This window comes from Nothobranchius furzeri, chromosome 7 (genome assembly GCF_043380555.1).
Source record: "Nothobranchius furzeri strain GRZ-AD chromosome 7, NfurGRZ-RIMD1, whole genome shotgun sequence".
NCBI classification, from domain to species: domain Eukaryota; kingdom Metazoa; phylum Chordata; class Actinopteri; order Cyprinodontiformes; family Nothobranchiidae; genus Nothobranchius; species Nothobranchius furzeri.
Window position 1 is genome coordinate 54,941,995 of NC_091747.1, and position 15,419 is coordinate 54,957,413.

The 15,419-nt window shown below is 42.2% G+C and overlaps 1 protein-coding gene across 4 annotated transcripts; it reads right to left on the reverse strand.

The window, feature by feature from the left end:
- Nucleotides 1-6,763: 6,763 nt before the first annotated feature.
- Nucleotides 6,764-15,419, reverse strand: zdhhc20b (zinc finger DHHC-type palmitoyltransferase 20b). Of its 4 annotated transcripts, XM_015955331.3 has the most exons (14): nt 15,263-15,419; nt 13,481-13,507; nt 12,718-12,812; nt 12,511-12,631; nt 12,364-12,433; nt 12,221-12,253; nt 10,919-11,039; nt 10,516-10,551; nt 10,189-10,321; nt 7,629-7,755; nt 7,375-7,464; nt 7,184-7,296; nt 7,050-7,097; nt 6,764-6,967 (listed from the first exon to the last, which is right to left on the reverse strand). In XM_015955331.3, exons 1-13 carry the CDS (start codon nt 15,378-15,380, stop codon nt 7,054-7,056), a joined length of 1,128 nt encoding a protein of 375 aa, XP_015810817.3. In that variant the 5' UTR covers nt 15,381-15,419; the 3' UTR covers nt 6,764-6,967; nt 7,050-7,053. The 4 variants fall into 4 exon arrangements, with proteins under 4 accessions (XP_015810817.3, XP_015810819.3, XP_015810818.3 ...); XM_015955333.3 differs by lacking the exon at nt 10,516-10,551; XM_015955332.3 differs by lacking the exon at nt 13,481-13,507 and having other exon boundaries at nt 15,263-15,417.

Consider the following 15,419-nt stretch of genomic DNA (forward strand, 5'->3'; position numbering starts at 1 on the left):
CTTTAAACAGGAACAGTTTGTTGACAATATGTTATCATGTGTTCCAAGCTGCAGAGAGGCCCGGACTCCAGCTGATGGAATGGCAGGATCCGGAAGATTAAAGGCAACAAATGTAGACTCCTGTCTCCATATGACCAGATACGGAAGGGGTCAAACTGTACATGAAAACCTGACCATTTGTGGACGTTGCATCTTCATATAAGTGACCTTGGTCCCTGAGGTGTAGATGGACTGTCTTGATCTGATGCGTTAGCTCTTTTATGTTGTGCCTTCCTTATGTGTATCTGCTGTTCTCTTTCTTCGCTTTAGCAGTTCGTGCGTTCCTCGTTGCACCAGAATCCATGTACCACAACACTGAGTTTGTGTTTGGGTGTTTAGTCATTTAGGTGAACCAGTTTTAATCAGAGTGTTACCTGAGTTTAATGCACCAGAAAACCTTGTGGGGAAAAACAAAGCATGAATTGCAGTATTGACTCGTCACCAAAAGCAGTTTCCCTGAAACTCGCACCTTGAAACGTGACCAAAACTGTGCACATGCTGGCACCTGTTGAGATCGTCAGAACCAATGACACAAACACGGAACTGCTCTCAGTTGCCCAATCAGCATGTTTGTTTCTGATCTCAATTTATACACCTCCTAACTCCAACCCAACTTCTACAATTGAAGAACCTTCTTGGATGAGAGGGGGAATGTCTCAAGCCATCACCAGACAAATCCCATTGTTTTCATTTAAAATGATCAAGATTTCACAAAGATCTGAGCCCGGTGTCATGATCTGCCCCGGCCTCCCTGACTGTGTCACTCCTGCCTTGATTAGTCCTATTGTTCTCACCTGCCCCTCGTTAATATGCCCATGTGTTCCTAATTATCCCTGTGTATTTATACCTCCCGTCTTGTACCTGTCTTTGTTGGATCATTGAATGTGCATGTCCTTGTTTCATCCTGTCGCTCCCGGTTACTATTAAAACCATTTTTATTTCATCCGTGCCTGCTCTCCTGCCTCCTGAACCCACCACCATACATGGTCCTACCATCTCCACCCTCACAACATGACAGAATGATCCAACCAACCTGGACCTGTGGTGAGCCCTGACATCTGTTTCTGGAGGATTATTCTTTCTTTTTTTCCCGTTCAGCGGAGGGAGATTTCGGCCTGGAGTTATTGGTTATTCGGCGCATCCTACCTGTCTCGGGGTGGTCGAGCCCTCTGGGAGATCCTGGCGCATCCTATTTTGTTTTCGGGGTGGTCAGGGTCATTCTTCTCCTGCTGTTTTCGCCCCGTCCTGTTTTTCATGGAAGCTGCCGTTTTCTGGAGTTTTTTATGGAGGTAAAACCCCCTGCGCACGCCAGCGTTCTTCGGCGTGGCAGGGCTGGTCTTCTGCTCCTTGTCTGCTTCCCTTCACCTGAGCCTGCCTGTGGATCCAGTCGAGTCTTGGTGTGCACCTGCTCAGGACTGTTTGCCGAGTACCTGCTACCACTCCTGGTTTCCTCGCGTCACTCCTGCTGTTCTTCCGCTTCCTGGTTCACGCCTGCGGGGTCTGTGCCTGTGGGTCCTTCATGCTGCAGTCTCTGCTGGGTCCCACACCTGCTGCTGCAGTTTAGTGTTCCTGTTCCGGGTCTCAAGTGTTCCGGGTCTCAAGTGTTCCGGGTCTCAAGTCAAGTGTTCGAGTTCCTGGTCTCGAGTCTCAAGTCAAGTGTTTGAGTTCGTGTGTCCAAGTCTCAAGTCAAGTGTTTGAGTTCGTGTGTCCAAGTCTCAAGTCAAGTGTTTGAGTTCGTGTGTCCAAGTCTCAAGTCAAGTGTTTGAGTTCGTGTGTCCAAGTCTCAAGTCAAGTGTTTGAGTTCGTGTGTCCAAGTCTCAAGTCAAGTGTTTGAGTTTGTGTGTCCAAGTCTCAAGTCAAGTGTTTGAGTTCGTGTGTCCAAGTCTCAAGTCAAGTGTTTGAGTTTGTGTGTCCAAGTCCGAGTTTCCTGGTCCAAGCTCAAAAGACCCTCGTCAGTCAGAGTTGTGCCACCTAACCGAGAGGCCCCTGCTCTATAACCCCGGTCTGAGCTCAAGGAGACTTTGTAAGTCGGAGTTGTGCCGCCTAAACGAGAGGCCCCTGCTCTGCAGCCCCGGACTGAGTTGCGTGTTTTTGTGTGTCCTGTCGAGTTCCGGAGTCCTGTGCCTGCTGCTGTCGAGGTCCGGTGTCCCGCGCCCGCTAAATTCAGTGACCAAGTTCCCATGTCCAGTCTTCCTGTCTCCCGAGTCATGTGTTCCCGAGTCAAGTGTTCGAGTCCGTCCCAACTTCAGAGTTCCTGTTCTGGTGTTCCCTAGTCTACTGTGTTATGTGGCCTTGTGGGCGTCTGGTATCCGCCCCTTAAGGGGGGGGGGGGGGGGGGGGGGGGTACTGTCACGATCTGCCCCGGCCTCCCTGACTGTGTCGCTCCTGCCTTGATTAGTCCTATTGTTCTCACCTGCCCCTCATTAATATGCCCATGTGTTCCTAATTATCCCTGTGTATTTATACCTCCCGTCTTGTACCTGTCTTTGTTGGATCATTGAATGTGCATGCCCTTGTTTCGTCCTGTCACTCCCGGTTACTATTAAAACCATTTTTATTTCATCCGTGCCTGCTCTCCTGCCTCCTGAACACACCACCACACATGGTCCTACCATCTCCACCCTCACAACATGACACCCGGTTGGAGATGACGCCACACTGTTGCTGCCGATTGGTCAAACAGGTTCTGGATTCTGTTGAGATTGCAGATTTTGGTTGTAATCAGTGGGGTTTTACCTACTGTAGCTTCTCCATCACCTAGAATCGGTTTACGTCCTTCTGACCTTTGACCTTGAGGCAGTTTCATCCACAAAGCTGCTGTTAACTGGGTAGTTTCCTTTCTGGACAATTTCCTGAACAATTGTGGGTCAAAATCCCCATCTTTCTTCTTTCTGATGCTGAGTTTGAACAACAATAAAGCTGCATGGTGGCGCAGTCGTTAGCACTGTTGCCTCACAGCAAGAAGGTTGCAGGTTCGATACTCGGCTGTGGCCTTTCTGCGTGGAGATGCATGTTCTCCCCATGCATGCGTGGGTTTCCTCCGGGTACTCCGGTTTCCCCTACAGATCACAACATGCCCTACAAGTTAAAAAGTGTATGTCGCTTTGGATAAAAGCTTCTGCCAAATAAATAAACATAAAGTTATCTTCATCCGGCCTGGACATGCAGCCCGTTCACTTTGGTTCATTGTAAAACTAAAGACTATTTAGGACCAGAGGATGACTGACAACTTGTGAGAGCTGGAGAATCCCAGAAAGACCTTTGCGCTCTGGGGCTGCTGTGGGTTTGCTCTGGGCCGTTGGCTCGTTTCCTCATATTTTGATATTTTTCCTCCGATTGGCTAACAGCAAGGTGGCTAACAGCAACGTGACTGTCACAGATTCCAGTTGCAACTTTGATGTTTTATCTCCACAAATAATGCAGGTCTGAATGACTTTCGCCGCGTTGTGGAGTTGCTGTTAACTTCTACCAGCAGAGACGTTCTCTGCCGTTTCCTGGACGCTAAACCAACCATAGCCTTCCTCATCACGAGTAAAGATGGGTGAGCCCATGAATGGTTAAGTGCCAGTGTGACGTAGATCTGTCAGGATTTTCAACTCCTAGTTTCCTATCAGAAGATAATGCGTGAAAAACTCAGCGACTGATTATAATCAGAAATTTTTTTTTTGCAACAAATGGTTTTTCAGGGAAGCCTTTAAAATGGTTTTACTCAAATAGCGAGAAATTCAAGTTTACGACCTTTGATTGCTACTGAGGGCCATTGAAAGACCCCCCCCCCCCCACACACACACACACACACACACTTCCTTTTTGTACATTTTAACCTTTTAGTGTAGCAGACAGTTTTATCTTTTTTTTTAAGGGATGTCTCGATACAACTTTTTCACTTCCAATACGATAAAGATAGTGAAGCCTTCAGTATTGACCGAAACCGATATCAATCTGATATATCAGCACAAATCATACTTTTACCCATTTTGTAGTGTGGAATGTATGAAAGGCTTGATTAAGTGATGTTACTCAATCGGAGAACAAGAGCCAATAAGGGTAAGTATGAAAAAAAAAACTTAAACCATTGGTTGCAAAAATGGGAAACTTAATGGACTTATATTGGAGATTTTTGATGCCATCCGATATAATCCGATACATTGTTTTTGAGCCGATATTGAATTACTTCCGATGTCGATATCGGAACGGGACATCCCAAATTTTTTTATGTTTCTTTTTTGACTCTTTACTTTTTGCCTTTTTTACATTTTTAATTTTAAAAATGCTTCAAAATTTTCAACATTTACAATTTAAATTCTCAGACATGGCCATCTTTACTCTAAAAAGTTGCTAAACTAAAGGATAACTGAGAGAAAAGCAGTGCAAAGTTTCTTTAATGTATGCATTATGTTGTCATTTGAGTTGACTATGGCCTGAAGACATTTTTGTTCCAAAACAATGATCAGCTGGTGTGGAGTTACATAAATCCAGGTTTCCCAGATTTCTGCTGCCAGACTTCTGACTGTGTCAAACTGAGTTTCCACAAGCCTGACAAGCCTGTGCACCAAGCGTTGAGCATGTGGAACAAATGTGAGCTGTAGGGTTTCACAAAAACTGAAAATAAGACATCAATGATCCTATTGATAAGAATGGACAAAACTGCAAAGCACAAAATGAAACACGTTTTGTAGAAAAGAACCAAAAACATTTATTTGTATGATAACCGTGTAGAAGCACGAACTTCATTCAAATAGGAACAGTAAAATTAATTAGACAAGAAAAATATACGTGTCTTTGCTTACATAGTATTTACACACATTGTAAAATAGGATAACAAAACCAGAATGTAGCGGTTAGCACATTATGACAGGCTATGACCTGCACCGTGACAAGACGTAGCATGAGATCTGTCTAGAAAAGGAGAACAGAATCGTCCAGCCTTCCGTTTTCACAAGAGTTTATGGCTTCAGTTTTATACAGACCAGAGTAAAGCTCATTGAAAAGACGGCAAAGTAAAAATAAAAAAAATAAAAAGTCTGACACTGTAATCCCCCAAAAACAGCAAAACATGTTTTACTTTCTTCAGATGTTAGGTGCCATGCTTTTAAGACAAGGATGCTCAGGTAAAAATCCCAAGACAGGAATAATGTAGACAAGCATAATAACACACACACACACACACACACACACTCACTCACTCACTCACTCACTCACTCACTCACTCACTCAGCCTCAAGACCAACCAGCCAGGTGGTCCAAGGTTTTAAACCCCAAAATAAACCAAAGCAGACTCCTACACTGACACGAGTGTCCTGTCACTAAATATATAAATATGTTGTTGATAGAGAGCCGAAATCAATCAGAACTCCTCTGCTTTGGGTCAAGGTCTCTTATAGTTACAGTGCGACAACACTATCATGAAAAAATCCCCCGCTGATCACTGGTGATCACAAACACACCCGTAAAGGTACGACTAGCATCATCATGAAAACACCACAGGCACATCCCGAGCATCAGAAACGGCTGTAAACATGAACAACACCAGGGTCCGGTGGGATCCAGCAACACGGTTTTACAGACTTTGACCCAGAGACTCAAACATCAGATGTTCGACACTTACACGAGACGCGCCACCGTTACAGTTTAAGGGTCTTTTCCACAATTTTACAACACAGCGCGATTCCAGATGCTGCTGTCCACAATTCTCTCTCACACTGTGTTATTACACTAAAGTGATGTCATGGTAGCAACATCTAAATAAAAAAAGATATATTCAAAGAAGCACCCAAAAACTCAATTTGATGAGAATAGGAAACAGATTTGTCGCCACCTGCTGTCCAGATCTGATAACACAACCTGTGGTGTTTATATACATATCTATGGTGAACCCCACCTCCGCTGCTGCTGCTTGGTAATGTTAGCCAGTGAGAGTAAAGCTAGCATGCTGTAAACACTTCAGGTTCAGATGTCAGAGCTCCTGACATTTCAGCCCTTTTTTGGCAACGAGTGGTGGAATCTCATTAAAGGTTGAGCAGTAGAAATAAAAAAGGAAGATCTGTAGACATCCCCTATCAGCAGCTAGAGGGACAATGTGTGAGTGAGACTCTCCATTTCCACGCAGCATAGTTCAACACCACTTGGTCACGAATATACTTAAAGCAGAGGGTTTGTTTTTTTTAGTTATAAAAAGAAAATATTGACTGCTGCTTGAACCGTTATACAAAACATGATAAATGACTAATAATGCATCTCAGATGTGTAAAAGAAAAACAGAAAATGGTAGAAAAGCACATGGTTTCTGATGGACATTTCAAAAGTAAAGTGCAAATGCTCCATCTTGTGCTGTAATGTCCAACCAAAATCCCATAGTGTCCCCCTGCTGTGGACAGGGACAGTCTACTGAACCACACAGCCGAGTCCAGGGTTTTGGTGGGAAAACATCCATCTCAAAAAGGTGCAAACCACAATATAATGAATATAATAAAATATAATAAAAAATGAACATGTAACAGTAGGTTAAATGGGTCCATCTCCACAGCATGTGCTGTACCTTAAAAAAAAAAAAACCTTCTTCAGCATCTCCTTTTCACAACCGTTACTGTAAAATAACTCCTGGTGCACCGTCGAGGCTTTTGGCACAAAAGCTAAACAGTAAAAAAAAAAAAAACTGGAGTCCTTTGGACATTCTTCATAAACAAACTCCCCACATGTGAAGGAGAACAGCAAAAGGAGATCTGCATCACGGCGTAGAACAAACATCTCCTATGGGAGTTAGTGAGAGATGTCCCACATATGCTAATATGTCGAGGCTACTCAAGAAAAGCTGCAGCGAAGGGTGTCCATAAATACTCTGAATGGATCTGAGGAGATGCGGTTGCCGTGGAGACTAGCTAAACTGTTGGGTTGTTTAAGGCTTTTTATTAGAGGACAGGCATTTCTCCTGTGGCAGAGAAGAAATAGAAAAATTAAACATGAAGCAGCGGTTTACAACCAAAAAGTTGAATGCGGGCGGGTCTGGTTACCTGGTTAGGACTCGCTCTCCATGGAGACTGTGATGGTTTCACTTTCAGCTGCAAAGGCAGACGCAGCATACAATAAGCAGAGCTGTGGGTGTTCATTCGGTCTGACAAAAGTCATCATCGCTGCTGGAGCTCACCTGATTTGATGTTGTCGTCAGCGAGGTAGTCCTCAACGTTGTTGGCCTGCTTCTCGTTGCTCAGAAGGCGGTTCTGAGACTCGCTCAGCGGGCTCACAGTGACGTCAGTCGCACTGAAACATGAAAATCAGTCGTGTTACAGTGATGTAAACAGAGAAGTGTGTATCTGCATCATCTTCATCATCAGTCACCTTTTACTGGGTTCAGGATACAGCGTCACCGGGGCCTGCTCTGGATCTATGTTGACTAGCCGAGTCGGGAACGTCATACCATCTCCCTGACTGGAGCGCACAAGACAGGAAACCAGAGACTAGACATGACCAAGCTGTACAACCTCTTTACGATATTTGCCCTTTTGTTACACATAAAGCTAAATTGAACATTGAAGAAAACCCGCCAGCTTCACCAGACCTCTTCTACCTTAAAACAAAGTCATCTGGTTTACCTGGTGAAGACTGGGAGCAGCCAGTATTTCTTCTGGTCTCCAAAGACCTGAACGATGTTCTTCCGGAAGCCCAGAGAAAAGCCATTCTTATCTGAGCCTGTTCTGAAGACTGGGGCCCTGAATGCCTCTGCAGAGAGGACGCAACATGGAGACAGTTCAAACTTGGGCGAAAGGACGCTTCACTGACCAGTACCATGGTATTTAACCAGCTGCTTGAAGGTAAAAATGACCAACATTGACTACTATTCACACATTTGTAGACTCCATCTCAAATCTTGTTCAAAGCACAACTGCCAACCTGTTACATTTCACAACGGGATTGCTTTCTTCCTTTGTATTTAGAAGGACAAGTGACCAATGGCTTCTGGCTGAATCTCAGTGCTGCCCTTGATACCACAGAGCAGAAAAATCTACCTTAAAGCAGGAATCACTGGCTTTGCACTGGATTGGTACCACCTCTTTTAACCTGTGGGGTTCCACAGGGTTCTGCCTAAGGTCCACTTTAGTTTACATTCTTTTATTGCAAAGATTATTCAGTCCTTGTCTGATACGATATCAGGTTCACATAACTTTGTTAAGCCCGGTGTTTAACCCAAATGGGTGACTCAAATCTTAAACATCAGGAGGAAAGAGTATTATCATAGCTCTCCCTCAAATTTCACACAAGAATCAACCACGACCTCACCTCCTTTAGTTTCAAAGCCAAGCCTAGAGTTTGAAATCTGGGTGTAATATTAGTTTTCTTACTGATTCTTGCTCCTTAAACCACCAAATAGTTCCTGGGTGTGGCCGTGTCTGCTGCTCACCGCTCCCCACGGGGACGGGTCAAACACGGAGGACAATTTTCACCACACCAGTGTGTGTGACAACTATAGAACTTTAAACTCCTCCTTTTTGGCAATAGTACGAGCCCTTAGCTTATTGTTTTTTAACGGGCAATACTGTTTTTCATCCTTAAGAATTAATCTCACAAATTGAACATGAAAGAATACCTGCCAGCTTTATCAGACCTCCTCTGCATTAAAAACAACCTTCCACATCAAATCAGCATCTTTTCGTAACACGTTCTATGTACATCTACATGCTATGCATCATCAGAAAAGTCTTGACTTCAATCCCAAATGGCGATCAAGGATACAACTAGAACTGTGGACAAACTGTGGTAAATGTATTCTAAATAATGTCTAACTCTCCGTTTGAAGACTTACATCATCGATAGAGAAGAGCCCTCTCCAAGAAAAAACTTACTCCAATAAAATTGTTTGTCCACAAGTCTTGTATTCTTATGCTGGTTTAAATAAGGTCTAGTTGTTTCCATGGTTCCAAAATTTTTTATCCTTGCCCGTAGGACGGGGCAATAAATCAGAAATTTATCGTTATCGAAATTTCTGACTCTTATCGTGATCATTTTTCCCATGTCAATAAATTTGATAATAAAAAAAAAATCAAAAGATCTGTGTAGGTTAGCAACGTTCATGTCCCTTTAAGAAGCTGTATCACCTTGAGTCACGTAAAAATGTGACTCAACGTAATTAATGCGACAGCCCCATCTAGTGGACAACTTTTGTTTCTGCGCACACCTGTAGTTATCGTCCATTTATCGTTATCGAGGTGAAATCCTCAATATATGGTGATATTGATTTTAGGCAATATCGCCCAGCCCTACTTGCCCGTGTCCAAGACGAGCCAGGACCCCAACTCTAACACCCATACACATGAACTCATTCACTGCCACTGATGACAAAAGTCGTCATTTTAAATCCAACCTTTCACTGCCAATGACTAAAGTCATCATTTGCATTTTTTTACGTTGGAACGAGCCCCCGCAACGTGAGAACAAACATCCCAGCTCTAAAGCCGATCTTCATCCACGTACATAACACGTCACCAGTGGCGTGTCCAGATCTTTTAAAATGGGGTGGCCCAGGTGAGGCACTACTTTGTGCATGGGTGGCACCAATGGTTATGCTTTTTTGTTTTACTCCAAGCCTTTTGTGGACAATGAAATGCCTTTTTAAAGGGAATCCAGTGTGGTGACACACGGGGTGGCCATTCAGATTCCAAGGGTGGCATGTGCTACCCCAGGCCGCTCCCTGGACATGCCCTTGCATGTCACGTGATCAGGAAGCAGAAAATCCATGTGTTAGAAGATCGTTTTGGGCCGCTGCCGTAAAAAAGTGAGGTGCGAACCGGTAAAGCTTCCACCAATCACAATTCAACAACGGATTATGAAAGAACGGATAACGCTCGAAACGCGCAGATTCTTCCTGATGTACGAGGTGAGTCTCCGCTTTGTTTTGATTGTTTTGGCGTCTAGCGCGCAACGTTCCGCGACTCTTAAAAAACAGTAAAAACACTGAAAAACGCTGGCAGCGAAGGGCTTTTCTGATCGGGAAATGGCTGGCAGTGAATGAGTTAAATGTGATAAAATTAAAACATTATGTAGATTACGGCCTGCTACATAACAGAATTTCCAGCTAAAACAGCCAAACTTGTGTCACTTTTAACAATAAAAAATATGTTGACTTTAAGAGACTCAGTGTGTGTGTGTGTTTGTTACCTATAGTGGACCTGTTCTTCCCAACAAGCCACAGATGGTAGCTGAAGAGGGACAAAATACTGATGCAGAACATAGCCGCCACAAAAAATAGAAACAGGACGTGGAATTTGGCTCGAGTGTCTTCTAGCTCATTCTGGGAAACAGAGGAGAGGAGAGAGAGAGAGAAACTAGAATAAACACCAAATTCACTTCAAGATTTTCTGGAAAAAAAATCATTAAATTAAAAGATTAAAAGGAACAGAGTGAGAGAAGAGTGCAAACCAGATTACTTCATGCACGTTGTATTGACACAACAACGCTACATGCTTCGGAGGAAGGCTCGGTTACCTTTGGACAGTTCTCTGCCGATTTCCTCCGACAAAGCTTTAGTACAAACGAAAACAAACTGGTTAGCAAAGCCAGGAGAGAACAGCCGGAAAAGGAGGAAAGGGTAAATTACAAAGTTTACGTGAGGCTAAATTTAGTAGAACGGGAAAAAGGTGTTATAAAGATGTTTCAAACTGTGCCAGTAAAGGAAAGAATAAAGAGGAAGAGATGAGAGGAAATCCGAGTGGAGCTACTGCTGTTTAAAGCCTCCTGGGTTCTTAGAGTCAGAGAAAAGAGGGATCAGAGAAGAATGACGACTCCGGTCAAGAGGTCAGAGTGTGACGAGGGGGCAGCACAGAAAGTTCGCACATCCTGGCTCCGCATCTGCAAACAAGTGAAGTGTGTCTCTGCTTCATTTACTCACCGTCCAGAACTTTATGAAGTACTGCAGAACCGTGGCCGCGATGAACAAACAGTACACCAGTGAGTAGGCCAGGAAAAGGATGAAGAACTTGTAGTTGGAGAAGCCAACACAGTTGTTCACCCTGCAGGCGCACAGAGATTGAATTTGCATCATAAGTCAATAAAAGTTTAAATAAAAGTCTCTGAAGCATTTTAAAATGCCCGATGCAGGAGAAACAAGGCTTCAGAACAAGATTATTGCGGGTTATTAACACCATTAGGGATGTAAGAAAATATTGATATGGCAATATATCGTGATATTTTCCCCAGCAATATTATATCGATATTCAAAAGCCGTGTATCAGAAATATCGATATGGCACAATATCGTGATATTTTTTCCTGCGATTATTACATCGATATTCAAAAGCCGTGTATCTAATTCCTGAAAGAATTTACATGCAAACATTTGTGTATTTTCTTTTCGTTTTGCGCAATTCAATCGCCACCCGCTAGTTAGCAGCAGTGTGCAGCGGGTTTTGTTTCCACCACTGAAATGTAAATCCCTCCATCATGGTTCAGATACCTCATGATAAACATGTTACGTATCAGTTTGGACTGTTTATTGAACATTCTTACAATAAGTTCAGTAAAAAAATTGCTTGTAACGTCTGACTGAATGTATCGCAATATATTGTGATATATCGTATAATTTCCCGTGTATCGTGATATGTATCGTATCGCCAGAATTTCAAAAATACACATCCCTAAACACCATGGTGGTCAAGTGAAGTATTTTAACATTCAACGGTAAAGAAAACAAAAACCCGAGACTACAGTTTAAAAGTTAATAAGATTGTAAATAAAAAGCCCAAAAAAGTTTCTCTAGACTTGGTGACACATCTTCAAGATAGAAGTGTGTGTTGGCAAGAATCTGGCGATACCATCCATCGTAATACAAAACGTCAGACGATACTTTCACATTTTCAAACTTAATTTAATTGTTAAACTCAGGCCAAATGCTTCCAAAACCCATCCAGTGCCATTGCCAGATCTCGATGTGTCGTCAGAATGAAGGCGGTAAAATCTGCTGCCACCTAGCAGTCGGAGGTTTAATTGCACCGCACAAAAGAAATGCAGATGTTTGCGCCTCAATTCCCAATAAAACTCTGCTTTTAAATATTGACTCAATATAATAACACAAAATATTGTGACATTTCATTGTAATGTTGTTTTCGTACATCCCTACATGATATGATGTGAAAGTGTACAAAAATCATCACCCTGAATAAAGCATGAACAGCAGTAAGAAGTGACTTTTTTACCAGGGACAGTGGTGGTCCATCTTCAGCACACACCTGAAAAAGCAAAGATTAGAAACGTATTACTATAAAATATAACAGTAAAGTTAAATATCCTGGATGAATCATGAAGAATCTGCGGAGTTAAAATAAAAATAATGTTTTACATGTCACACGCAGAGCAGTGATGACACCGGTCGGGCTTGATGACCTGACAGCGGTCACAGTATCTGACTGCTGCAACATGGGAACAAAAACAATATTATGACGGTCATACGAATTAATTTAAATGACAATCGGTGCCACGATCGTACCTCCAGTTCCTGTGCGGGTGTACAGAGGCAGGTTGGTAGCAGCTCTCCATAGAATCTCCTGCTGGAACTCAGGCTTTTCTTCCTTCTCATAACGCTCCTTCTCAGCCTTCGGCAGGCAAAACTAAAGCAAAACACATTATCACAGCTTTGCTAAGAGGCTGATTTTATTTCTGATCGGCAGTTCGGAACATTATTCCAGAGTTATACCTCATTGGATGGGTTGGCAGGCTTACTGAAGATGGTCTTCACATAAGACCACACAAACATGCCGAAGGAGAGGTGGAAGAAGACCAGGTAGATGACTGGAAAAGGGGGCAGCAGGATACGAACATTATAAACAATCTAGCATGGATGAACACAAGCTGACATGAGGAAATGCTGCTGTTTAGGCAGAGGAAGAAACGGGACATCAAAGTGATTAATGAGACGGGAAAATCAAATAAGTAAAGCTGACTGAGGAGACAGCAACTGTTCCTGAGCCAGTTTTCAACGCCAAATCTACAAAATGCTTTTCTACACACTATAACGAGATTAAAGCAGCAAAAAGAGCTCAGCTCAGTAAACTTCTATACAAAGTAGATTAAATAATGATTGTTTTGGATACGGGCTGCGCAGTGGTTAGAGCTGTTGCCTTGCAGCGAGAAGGTCCTGGGTTCGCTTCCCGGCCTGGGATCTTTCTGCATGGAGTTTGCATGTTCTCCCTGTGCATGCGTGGGTTTTCTCCGGGTACTCTGGCTTCCTCCCACAGTCCAGAAACATGACTGTTAGGTTGATTGGTCTGTCCAGATTGTCCCTTAGGTGTGAGTGTGTGTGTTTGCCCTGTGTGTCTGTGTTGCCCTGCGATGGACTGGCTCTCTGTCCAGGGTGTACCCCGCCTGATCGCCCATTGGCCGCTGGATGACCCCCCCCCCCCCGCGACCCTACATGGACAAGTGGGATCAGACAATGGATGGATGTTTTGGACACTTACTCTTCTCTCCTATACTTCTAATGGTTACTGCAAGAGATCAAAAAGAAATATAAACATCAGTGTTGAAGTTATTATCAAAACTTATTCCAGAAATAGAAACATTTTGTCTATTTGCATGATACATTTAGCCCAAATTGTCAGATTTGACCAAAATGTCAACCCGAAAAGAAACATAACATGATAGGATGATTAGAATTTATTTCAATATACATTTAAGTTCAAATTATTTTAAATTTCCTTTCAAGAAAGCAAAGTGTTTAAGTCCATCTCCAATGCCATGAATAAAAGTAATGTCTTAAAGCTAATTTAATCAAATGTTCTAATACAAAAACCAAGAGAGTGACATTAGATTTCTTCTGCTGAGAAAATACATAAAAATGCTGGAAACTCTGATTAAGCAGCTAAAAAACATTTAAAAATAAACACATTTTAGTAGAAATGAGGACAAAAGAAATCACAATTTGCATTTACAGATACACCCTTTACAAACAGTCTGAGGGGTGGGGATTATGTTGTTCCATCTCAGACCCTAGTAGCTTATTTTCATGAATTCATGATATTTTTTTACATCCATTTTATTTCTTCTCTTTAATTTTACCTAGTTTGTGACACGATATAACAGTTTTATCAAAATAAAATAGATAAAGTCTAATAAGTGATGTTATTTAAAAAGAACTATACTATAAACTAAGATGCATTTTAAAAACATCTTTTTAATAGTTGTGTGGAAAAACAAGCTCAGGTGTAGAAACAGAACAGTTCTGACTGGACAAATAAATAATGGCTACTCAGAGTGGAGTCAAGTGTTTCTGCTGGCTTAATGCACATCTAATCTCAAAAAACTTAGAGCAAGTCATGAAAATTTATTTTATAAACATTTAGACCACCTTAAATTTCACGACGTGTTTGTTTACATTTCTGAAGTTATTAGCTGACATTAGATGTCAATTATTAACACTTTCTAAAATAGCTATTCCCAAAAAACACGAGTTTTTACATTTGTCATGGTACTGGTTATAAAAGAGCATTGTAAAAATTTTACCACTTAAATAATGGTGTATACTGTCGAAAACAAAAGAGAACACACTACAATTAACACACGTAAACAGTACAAAAACATAATTACAAAAAAAATAAAAATCAGATCAGAAAATAACCAAAGGAACATCTACATCCTTTAATTTTTCATATTTCTACATAAAAACACAATTATTCATTTTGATTATAGATGGATGCATTTACAGCCTAATCAATAAAAAATATAACAGAAGTGCCACATTACACAAATATTGCATATACCGGTATTGTCCATCTGTTTAGTCACAATAACATAAAAAAACAGTAAGACTGTCATTTTCTCCTGACAATGATTGAATACATAAAAGTCGCAACAGGAGGTCTAAGAACCAGAGGTGACAAGACTATGGTGGTTCCATTCAGAGTAACATCGCTCATTTCTGTGCTCAGATTGGTTTTATTAGCGGTTTTTTCCCCATTTTCCCTTCAGACTCGACACAAACTAGACGCGCAGCTATTTGAGCCGCAGCGTCAACATTTTCTTTAAACACAATTCTCCCCGACACTAAGGCAAAGTGAACATTTGTCAGCAGGCTGATTATAAACAGGTGTCTATTGATTTAGAAACGATTTCCAACACCGCTGTTGAGCAGAAGTCCATCACTTCCTGATGGCACGAGCTGCTGGTTTGTGAGGACGGACAACAAAAACATGTCCGTTTAACGCCATTAAAGCGAGGGAGACGGTGGCAGCTCATCTACTTACATATACAAAGCTCCACCACGTAGGCGTAATAAGACCAGCAGACGACCAGGGAGATAAATATCACAGGTATCCACGCCAAACCTCGTTGACAGCATCTCAATACGTGTGTGGGCGCCATCTTTCTTCCTCTACTGGCAGAGCGAACAGGGTGTGTCGA